Source organism: Echinococcus granulosus (genome assembly GCF_000524195.1).
Source record: "Echinococcus granulosus chromosome Unknown EG_S00005, whole genome shotgun sequence".
NCBI lineage: Eukaryota > Metazoa > Platyhelminthes > Cestoda > Cyclophyllidea > Taeniidae > Echinococcus > Echinococcus granulosus.
In genome coordinates this window covers 488,484-499,791 of record NW_020170385.1, presented here as the reverse complement: position 1 = coordinate 499,791, position 11,308 = coordinate 488,484, and the positions used below count along the sequence as shown (strand labels likewise).

The window sequence follows — 11,308 nt, the reverse complement described above, 5'->3', positions numbered from 1 at the left end:
TCAAAATTGACTGAATTTCATTCTGCGCTATCTGTTGCAGGGACGATACTGTCAAATGTTTTATTCTCTAGCAAATCGTGAATGACTGTGCAGGTCTTATAAATAAAGGAGTAATCTTTATTCCGAGCATAGTATTATTAAACATTTGGCTAGCAGTAACGGAATAATTTTATTCCGAATTGTAATTATATTTCGGTAACGAAACGATATGGATAAATTGTGCCATTTCGTGGTTGTGATGATTACAACAAATCCTTATTGAATTGCCTTTTCAACATTCCATTTTGAGGCAATATAGAAGGCGATCGTGCTGCTGAGTCTCGTTTAATTTAATGTACTTTCTTAAACCGCTACGTAAATACAACCAATGGGCTATAGCATTGGTGTTCCTCCAGTGCCCACTTCTCTTCGACCATTCCATTAAAGTACAATTCAAAACATACTTTGTTTAGTCAATAATTGTCGTTTTTTTAAAGGAATTCGAAAACAGCGAGTTTGCAAACACTTATTTGTTGGCATTAGAATTAGGCTTATTTTCAGGTGTTTCTCTCTTATTCCCGTCGCCTTCTTTGGTCCTGAGGTGACGCTCTTTGGCAAGCAGTCCCGCCCGCCTACTCTGCAGTAAAACTGTCCAGAAGGCAAGTGCCATCGCAAGTGGAAGGAGTAAACATATCACAATTATAACTACTCCGATAACTTTCATTGTTTGCCATATCACATGCATCTAAAAAACATTTGAAGTGTTTTAAGGTGGACTAAAGCTATTGTTTTTAGATATAACTACAAACTTTTTCCTCAACAATTGAGTTATTGGTATTGATACGAGATTACCATACTTCTTTTTAACTAATCTGGTGACGTTATCGAACTAGTTTTAACTGCATAGCTTATAAAACATGAAATAAGACTGAATACATTTTCATATCTAATGTGTTCAAGTAGTCGAAATTCTGTCGAAAATATCTAACTCGTAAAGCTTGGCCTCTTCACCATTTATTGAAACCAGTCTCTGAAGTCTTAGAGCTCGGGGTAAGTTTAATATTAATTCTAATTCATTCGTATCGCGTTGCCTTTATGGTTCATTTGCAAGGAAATAACTACTGAAGCTAATTAAACGAAATAATAATTTTGGCCTATTTGTCTGCCGTTCTAAATGTTTTTTTCAGTGTGTTTTTATGTCAATAATGCAAACTATTGCTAGTAATGAGCATACAGCATTTATGGGCGCATTCTCGATGGATTGAGAGACCAGTTTAAGATAGCGATCACAGGGGCGCGGGCGACAGAGTCTCAGTTCAACAACCTCAGGAGTTGCGCGCTTTGACCCTTTTTGACCATTTTCTCTCTCCGAGAACTGGCAGTCGCCGCGGTAGGGGTCAAGACACCTGCGTTTCCGATGTCTGTATCGGTTACCACTATAGACGCTATGCTGACATGAAGGCTGGCACAAAGACCATGAAGTCCAGGGAGTCCAGTTGTTGATGAGGTAGGGGTGGTTGCAAAGGCGGCCTCTCCAACCGTTCTCACATAGGCATTTCGCCGTGACGTGCACACGGCCTACCTCAGAATTCCATTCAGAGGCCTGGTTTCAAGGGTAGGAATATTACGAAAATACTGAACACAGCGCCTACCTCAATTTTCTTTTTTGCCGAGGCGTATGCCATCATTATACCATACTTCAGTTGTCCTACTTCCTTAAATCGGACGAGAGCTTTATGAGGCCCGTTGTATAAACCTTAAGTGATACATGATTTTTATGCCATTTTTAATAAGCAGTAAGATTACACCTTCATTTAGGTTAAGAAATTTTAATAAATTGGTAGGGTTATCACCGGTCTTGGTGACAACTTTTAATACCCTAAGGTAACCTATCCTTCGCTTAAACAAAAGTTCATGGTCACTCCAGGGCAATGGCACAACTAAGGAAATAATCTGGGTACATTAGAAATTGCAAAATAATTGTTTTTCACCCTTGATCTACTGCTACCCATGTGCATAATAGCTGCCTCGTAAAAAAAAGATATGAAAACATGTAATTCCTAATTAATTATTCGACAACCCAGGTGATGTATGGTGGCGATATTGATACCCTAGTTTAAGGGGTTCTTCGAATTACCTCGTTGTTTTCTTTGCTTCTATAACTGTTCTAATGAAATTTGCTAGTGCCGATAAAGTGCTAATGCAGTCAGCTATTGACATGTCAGTTGATGACCAAGCATCGGCGTTATGCGGTAGTGCATCGGCATGTAAAAAGACGTACTGATATGCACGTTCCATGCTGACATTTCGCTTTCTGACACACATCCACCTGCTCCGCACAATTATCCCTTCCCATCATGGGACCTTCAGTGAATCTGAAGCGACGGAAACTGGACAAACACTGGCATGAGTAGCTTCCCGACCCCATATCCGCTATACACTTGTTTCCCCCGACAACTCTGCAGGCTATATCTCCCGATGGTAAATTGCCTATTGCCTGCTCGCAAGGATTTTTAATCTGCAAATAGAGGCAGATTTCCTGTTATTTTCTCGAAAAGCGATTCCAGCACCAAACCGGCATTAAACAATATTTTCTACTACAAGTAGAGGCAGATTATGCATTGCTTGTTCGTTTTAATGTAATATTAAATTTATCTTTTTTATTTGCCATTAACGATGGGGCAGTAGTCTAGGGCCAATCGAAATTATATGAACCTTGGAAAGAGTAAGCACTTAGTTTAACAGTGCATAAAAAGATCATCTTGCTGATTTGCAACTAGTTAAATGGAGAAGTCTTAGAACAGCTTTTGATGATATCAAAATGCTGTTTAGCATGGTGAATTTATTCGCGGATGACGCGCTTATTGAGTTCATCAAATGGACCGCTTGTGTCGTTATCACTAGAATGGATGTTGACTTCAAGTTGCACTCACTGCAGCTTGTTGAATTTGACAATTGATAAGTGGAAAAATCCTCACTATCATTGTAATTTTTACCAGATTTGTATTTGGTGAGACAACCAAATGTTCCTAATGGAGAATGAGACTAAATTGTATTCAACCTTGGTAGAATAATTCTAAAGCACCTTTTAAAAGCCGACAAGACAGGGTCATACTGTACAGTGTGGCGGTTTATTCTAACTTAGGTGAATTTTTAGTCGCATTCACCGCGCAAGCTTGTGTGACTCATTGCCTCTCCCTAATCTTGGTAGTGGGCGTCAAATTAGTGACAACTCGCAGTACCTTTACCAGCAAAATTTGAATGTTTACTTGGGACCCAATCCTTTCTTTCAGTCGAAGCGTCCCATGATTGTCAGTCACGTGTCGTCATGTGAGTCGCGAATGTAGTGATTAGCAGCACTCTTAAAACTTCAAATTAAAACTCATCGACTTTCGAGTTGACTTTTTAGTTGGATAGTGTAACCGTATTAATGTTTTTTGTGGTAAAAGTTGATATTTTTGTTAATGCTACAGATGGTTGATCATTGTCATTGATCGTTACGTCGCCATCGCTGCATTTTTTTACCACACCGTTTTTCAGTCGGCAGCGAGGAATCAATCACCATATTTCTGTTAAAATAAACAACAGTAACGACGCGTACGCCTAATAAGGGTATTCAGAATTCATTTATGCTTTTTACCTTCAAAATAAAATAGAAGCACGTTGCGAATAGTCTAGCAATCAGTAAGGCAGTTTATAATGCGTTTCGCATATAATCGTAAGCCTGGTACGGATTTCATCATGTGAATTCCCGAAAGCTTCTTTGTTGCCACTATCCTCAATGCTAAATAGGTTGTGTTAAGCAGACCTATTGCGCTTTTAGCATTAAATAGGCGCAATTTTTACAACGAAACTATCCTATGCAAAAGCTTTTCAAAAGCATCTTTGATAGTCGAAGCTGGTTTTTAAATTGTTTTTACACACTTAAGTGCAGGCAGTAAAAGCAGTAATTACTTAAACTAGACTTTAAAAATACCTTGTTTTTTTCCGCTTTATTTATAAGCCCATATAAACCTTTAGAATTATTTATGTAACGTTTACTCATTTTCCAGTCTGCTTTAAATATTTCTTTAATGAGCTTCCAATAGTTGAATAAGGAATGCGAACAGGAAACTAATAAGTAAAGTATCCTTCTACCCATAAATGCGATTTCGGCGAACCGGCATTACATGAGACAGCTTGATGTATGTGTTCTACTCTATTACCTTATCACAGAGGGCTCCGTAATATTGCGGTTTGCAGACACAATACTCAGCCTTTCGGCAGTGGGGTTTCACGAATCCACTGGTGAGATGGCCCTTGTCATTTATGCAGACGTAGGCGATATCCAGTGTCCCCTCGCGACTGCATTGTAGATATTTGTAGTAGCTCGGCGGATCGAACCTCCACATTGTGGTCCTCTGTTTTATTTCCTCATCAATCTCCTGCCAGTAGCCGGGCATCCGCCAGTTTAGATGAAATGAACACATTTTCGGACCACACATCCACTTGTACTCAATATGTGCGGGACACTGACACGAGAAGCTTATGCTTGTGTGCAATCCAACTATATTTATATAATCAGTTAGCATTAATTTAGTGGTTTGAAAGGTAGCTATCAGAGATTCTCCCATCGTCTGCAAGCACATTTATAATATTATGCGGGTTTTACGTAGATTTTTCTGTCAATCATGAGCTAAAAACAAATGTTTAGTGGATGTTGCAAATAAAGGACATTTTTTTGGAAGCAACAAAAGTAACTTTTCAATTTTACCAGTTTATATAAGTTAATAAAAGTGCTCATGAAATTTTGTCCAAATAATCCCAATTTTGACACTATCTTAGTGAAGCTCCAGTGAGGTTTTAATAAATATCGCTTTGGCCAAAGTTGCGTTCAGGGAAAATAATCTGATACTAACGGTTTTCCTTATTGATTAGAAAAACAATACCGTTAGCACCTTTCTTTCAAGATTTACCAGACGCCCTTACTTACCATGCGGGTCGGGAAAGCAACTTGAGGTGAGAATGGTTGGCTGACCAATAGATGGAGCACACTGTTCCAATCTGTGCTCCGGTCCGGCGAGACCGCGGTTTAGTTCGACCTCGCCGTCATCCTCCCCTCTTGTCCCACTGCGGTCACTGCAGACACGAGGACAAAGACCATAGGGATCGGGCAGGATCAACTGTTCACGCCTGCCCTCCTGCCATACGCGCCGTAGGTGACAGTAGAACACAACGTACTCTAAGCGAAAGGTAAAAACCTGCAGAATTGTCTTTTGTAGGGCCGTTTTGAAATCCTGATTGGTGGCCACTCGCTCTTCATCCATCTTCTCTTGCTGTCGAAGGAAGTGCATCCAACGGAAGACGCAGTGCAGCCAATACTGGGCGCCGCGCTTGCAGATGGCCTCCAAATGGGGCTCCCGCATAATGGCCTTGATCCACCTATCACGGGTAAGTCTATACCAGAGCTTCAGACGGGAACGTCCAGGTAATTGGACTGGAGGAAGGACTACAGAAGCGCACTCGCCTCCTATCAGACCCGGTGAGAAACCTACGCGTGAGGCGTAGGCGTAGCTCTGAGGCAGGCGATTTTGCTGGACTAGGTGGAGGTACTCAGACATTTTTTGTTCCGAACCATGTACTTCAGCGTTCCTTGTCAATACTATACACATAAGAAGAACAATTTTGGCCTAAAATAAAGAAATGCATTGTGTAATTGCATATTTTTACGTGAATAGACTTTTACTTAACGTCGTATCATTCACCTTCCAATTGTGCTTTATACTTTTTAAAATTAAGTGCAGCAAAGTAAGTCTGTGCATAAATGTGTGACTGTTTTAATGGGAAGTTCTTTTCAACACAAGTTAGCAAATCTCCTTAAACTATAGGGGAAGCGTCCAAGAGAACGGAAGATTTTGCAACTAGATATTGAGTTTTGAGCATTATTTTATCACTTCATGTCTGTAAAATGGAATCGTATGTGTCCTCATGTTAACATCTTAATATATATTTGGTAAATTTTGTCGCTTTTTTGTACTTGATTAAAAGTCATGCAATTTGATGGATTTTGTGGGTCTAATCTGGATTGTCATGATGCTGTACACCTGCTAAAGAGATTGCATTTCAAATTAAACTTACCTCCATTTAGGAGAAAGAGAAATCAATTTCACAGCTTTTAAATTTATCTCAGTCAATGGAATTTGGAGCAAAATAAACAAATTCTTCGCTGTGGTGGAAATCGTGTGCTGCTGCTTGGAAAGCCGCGCTCCTTATAACCCAAAATGACAATTGAAGTCTTCAAATTCCAGCATATAATACACCATCCGTATCATTTGACCCACTAAAACCTAAGTTCGTTTATGGTTTTTGGAAGAAAATGAAATCGGGTAAAAATTTAGCGCTTTAAACGGATTTGTAACTCTGTATTCCCAACTTATGAATGTCAGCACTCGAATAAGCTTTCCTATACAAACGGTAGCCATTTTAGAAATTTCAGCGCACAGACTCGAAGGGAATAGGGCAAAATATTCACTTTAAATGGCGCAATGCCAGCCACCCCACACATTGGTTGAAAGCCCAATGTAGGTGCATTACCACACCTGAAAGCTGTCAGTGCTTTAGCAACTGCTTTTTATACAGCATGCTTAGCGTTTAAATGTATCATCCAGAAATCGTATATGCTTCCCAAATTTTCCAGAAAAGCTATCGGACGTTTATTTTGCACATAATTCAACAATCAAGATATTTAAGTCAAATGGATTATGCCAAATATAGTTATTGTATTATGTAGTAGATATGTTTACTATCAAATCGGGGTTAAGGATGAAGATTTGTGCAGGTGCAAGCTCTTGCCGACTGCTAGAGCTATGAGGCTTTGTTAAACACTGCGTCACAACTATACCTCCAGTTGCCTTGATTCTGTCCTATTAAAACTGCATAAGGAAAATTTATTTAATGGCAAATTGCTTTCACTCTTTTGCACTGTAGGATAACTAAAATCAAGCGCATGCTTCACTGATTATTTTGTTTCACAGGTTATCAGCAAATATTTGATATTAGATGACGCAAAACAAATGAGGAAAAAAGCAGTCTTCAAAGTGGTGAAAGAAAGAGAAGGTAACCATTCGTGACTATGCATTTATTTGCAGCTCTATTCAAATTTGAGCCCAGTGTGAAAATTTTTAGCTTGTGAGCAGTTAGAAAAGCCAGTATAATGTTATCAACCCTGTAATTCTGTATAAAACTTGCTCTTATAGCAAAGGTAATTTAAAGAATTCACTGCTCCCTAACTGTTTTCGTTGGGCGATCTCCGATCAGAATGGTAGGAAATTACGTGGAAATTGTATTGTTTAAAAATCATCCCGTTGGAACCTAGCACCGCAATTTTTCTAACATAAACCTGATTATGTTCGCTCTACCAAGTGGAACGAGGTTCATATGCAGGTGACAGGGACGATTCATTGCAAAATGCAGTTTACCTTATCGACCAGTCCCGTATATATAAGTGTTTCTCTACCCTCAGGGCTTTATGATGGGCATTGCAAGTTGGGTGTGGGACTGCTTGGATCAGTGCTTCAGCATCAAAAACCGCGCGTGCTTCGAAACAACTTTTCTAGCTTAAATTTGCGCTTTCATGGGGTATATTTATTTACGTTAGGTTAAAACAGCACGCTCACACTACACTGTACTAAAGTTGGTAAAATTTGCTCCTAATTTGTAATAAAAAACTTGTGATAAACCAAGAAATAATTAACAGTATGAATGTTGGAGTGTGATTTTTTGGCGTTTTTCCACAGTTACATAATTTTCTTTGCCTAATTAACTTCGTAAACTCAGTTTGGACCACAATACCATTTAAACTAAAAGGAAATAAGTTCTTCCGAGTTACATTATCTGAATAGCGTTCCCTAAAGCGTTTTTGAGCTCCGTCCGCTGTTTGTGGAGCGTTTTTTCGCATAATCAAAGGATATTTGTTTATTAATCCAAGCTTTTGCATGTTATGGGTGATGTCCATTGGGAAACAAGAGTGTACACGCAACTGTTAATGTCTTTTCAGCATCAATTCGATGAGTTGACGAGTGAATCTTGGACATGGCTCTAAGTAGATTTCAGATTAATGTGATTCAATTCTAGTTTCCCAACCGCTAAATATTATAAGGTTTAATTTCTTCAATAATCTTATTTAGAATCGGCCTCAAGGAATCTGAGTAAGTAATTGGTGGCCATTCCATACGCAAAGTCTGAATTCTTAACCGATTCCCCTCAAACTATTTAAAGCTAAAGTTCATAAATGTCCACCAGTTTTAAATAAGAAATTACTGATCCATCAACCTTTCACAGTAAACAACAACACCTAAAGGATGTTCAATGAATGAGGTAGTCGGAAGATCTGCATTAATGAGTTCCTGATGCTAAAATGACTAAGTCAAGGGTAAAGTAACATTCTTTTCAATTTTAGGCATTCCAAATTAAAAATACCTTATTTACAAGGTAAAACACAACGTTCAGACTGAATCAGTTTTAAAAGCTGTTACTAGTTTAAGATCTGGAAAGGCCTTATTAGATCCAAATGGTTAGGTTAATTGTCTGTCTTGACAATTACGTGAATTGATAAAATAAGCAGTAATGACCATTTCTAGCACAGTAAATTGCAGCTGCCATTTCTAATATAAATGTCAAGATAAAATAGGTTGCATTAACTGTATTTGTTATGGCTACATTATCAAGAAGTGAAGTGAATTACTTTCCCATTGTCCGATCAGGGCCGATACTTTGCCTGGCTAACAGTAAATACAATCTCACCGGCAGCAAAGAAGGCAGGCTGCATGATGCTGCGCTATCTGTGCACTCGAAGATGGAAATGTATTGTTTAAATCTACAAACCCTCAAAAGCTGTATTCGGTTAACATTTTTCAAGTTTACTTTGTATGAAATGTTAGGCATGAGTTAAAAGGCAAAATCGCCAAAAAGATGTCCTCTAACATTATGTTTAGCTTTACAATGGCCACAAAGCACCTAAAAATTAACTTTAGTTGTATTCATTCTATTTAATCCATATTTATGTCATATTTACACTTAGGTAACTCCCGCAAAGCTCTTATAAATCTAGGTCGTTATCTCCATAAGTTTAGTTGTTTCCATTTTTTTGCCATAAATAACCATCTAAACACACTTCTGTCCTATTTTGACCATACCAAGGAGATGAACAAGCTATAACGTAAGGTTAGAAAACATAGGCCACCTCTCCTAACAGATAAAAAAGGTCTGTCGTAGAGAAATCAATTAAAATTCGTAAAAATTGAGTATGAGCACTTAACAGGCAACTTTCCTCTGGTAATATCTGTCTCAAAATACCAGAGGGAGGACATATTGTGGCATTTATCAGCAGCGAATGCATAAAATAGCTATCGTCAAACGAATTTACAGGTAAAAGCATTGTTTTGCCATTTTTTGTCAATTTTTTTTCAAACAAAAAATTTGTTTAAAAACCCAATATTTAAAATTGGTGAAACGTGCAAATAGGTAAATAATTATCTTTTACTACCATTTATGTAGCTTTGACACCCAAGCAAAATGGGTAAATATCAACAAATGATCTTCGAAATTACTTCTTAAAGATTTTATGTCTGTCACCTTCTTAACACAGAAAATTATTCTCCTTTGCCAAAAACGTCCTGGTAAAAATAGGTAAGATTTCATGAATAGTGCAAGTGGAAGTCAAATTCTTTTCCGAAAGCAGCATTTGCATGTACTAGTTAAATGGTCGATTATTCGCATCAGAGGTGTAATTACACTTCTTTTATTAGAAAACAGAACCTCTGTGAAGGTGATCTTTACAACGAGTCTTAATGTTTATTTTTTTTGACAGTTGTCGGTAAAAATACGTGATTAATGTAGAGTGATTTGATGCACAAGTATGGTTACGTGCATAGAGGTGGCGAATGGACCGACTTTTGCAAATAACTACAAACCTAAGGCATATGTAAATTTTCAAGACATTACTTACATTCCGTTGCAAACCTTTTGTTATGCAATTCCAAAAATATTTTCACGCCGAAAATCTATTAATTTGCACCACAGTTTGTGTTTATAGCTGATATGTAAGTCTGGAGGAAATATTTGGACTATACTTTTATTAGGGTAACAAGATTAAATGACAAAGACCAAATACACTTGCATATTTACAGATGGAAACCCTGGTGCAAATGGGACTAGACGGTGACTTATTTTTCCTATCCTTCCCTCATATAATATGCCATGTAAGTACTGCCAGTGGTATCAGAGTCATCTGAATCCATGTATATTTGATTAGTGGCGAAGCTGCGTTACCATAGAGATATACAGTCGAAAGAAGCCTTCTTTCCTCACTTTGACCTTCACAGCCATATTGTCCCTTCCGGAAACGAAGATTGGTACAGCAAACAGAAATTGATTCGGCGTTGGCATCAAGAAATTGGTCTTTACATTCCATTGCATCAGGAAGAATTATTTTGAGATTCGTTAGACTTCCACGGAAAACGCACTTAAACACAAAATTATCTCCTTCGCTGAGAGCGACTTTGTAGTCTCGGAGACCTCGATCCAGTAACACCTCGTTGGCAAAAGCATTAACCTCCAACTCCTCATGCTCCCATAGAGATCGAGCAATGGATTCTCGGACTCCATTCGGGTAAATCACTGTGAGATTGAGTAGTCCATTTCCTTCAGCTTTTGAGTGATTGAATACCAGTGATTCTCCTACACCTTCAAGCATCCAAGCAATTGGGTCTTTTGTAGGACTGTAATACCATAAAAACCGTGTGTTTTCCGGCAGTTCCACTTTGGCAATATTCATTGCACTCGCCTGTGTGTGTGTGTCGGTTATTTGTTTGATATTGATATCGAAAGGTGAGCGCTGTATGGAATAGCCCATCTGGCTGTAGCAAAAGGTCATCACAAAGTTGAGAACGAATATAAGCGAAAGACTTCGATAAATAACTGCGATTATGCCAAGAGTCAAATTCATTCTTTCGGTACCCTCACTCTCAAGCGCTGCCACCGCGAACTACTCAACTATACTGGTATCCATCGCACATCCGCTTGTAGCGACAGCCATTGGCTGATGATGTACTACCTTTGCACGTTGGCGACCAATCAACTTTTAGCTGTTGTACGAACGTCAAGATGATGGACGAGTTTTTAACCGCGCACTTTGGGAATTTCTTAACATAAGGCATCCATTAGGTCCCTATCAGAATCAGTAATCATTGAGACTCGATAGTCATCATTCTGGAAATTATTCATATTAAATCAATTTTATTCCCTTGACTGAATAGCTGGTCACTCAGTGTCTATCGGACCTGAAGAAAGT

At 38.5% G+C, this 11,308-nt stretch overlaps 2 protein-coding genes across 2 annotated transcripts; both read right to left on the bottom strand. All coding sequences in view use genetic code 11, as the record gives it.

The window, feature by feature from the left end:
* Positions 1-505: 505 nt before the first annotated feature.
* EGR_01314 (acidic fibroblast growth factor intracellular binding) lies at positions 506-5,579 on the bottom strand (the record flags this gene model as incomplete). The annotated part of the gene is made up of 5 exons (XM_024490563.1): positions 506-616; positions 1,214-1,582; positions 2,261-2,497; positions 4,185-4,525; positions 4,952-5,579. The coding sequence occupies 5 exons, from the start codon at positions 5,577-5,579 to the stop codon at positions 506-508; spliced, it is 1,686 nt and encodes a 561-aa protein (XP_024354887.1).
* A 4,611-nt stretch (positions 5,580-10,190) lies between these two features.
* On the bottom strand, positions 10,191-10,792 carry EGR_01313 (hypothetical protein; the record flags this gene model as incomplete). The annotated part of the gene is made up of 2 exons (XM_024490562.1): positions 10,191-10,246; positions 10,327-10,792. 2 exons carry the CDS (start codon positions 10,790-10,792, stop codon positions 10,191-10,193), a joined length of 522 nt encoding a protein of 173 aa, XP_024354886.1.
* Positions 10,793-11,308: the final 516 nt, after the last annotated feature.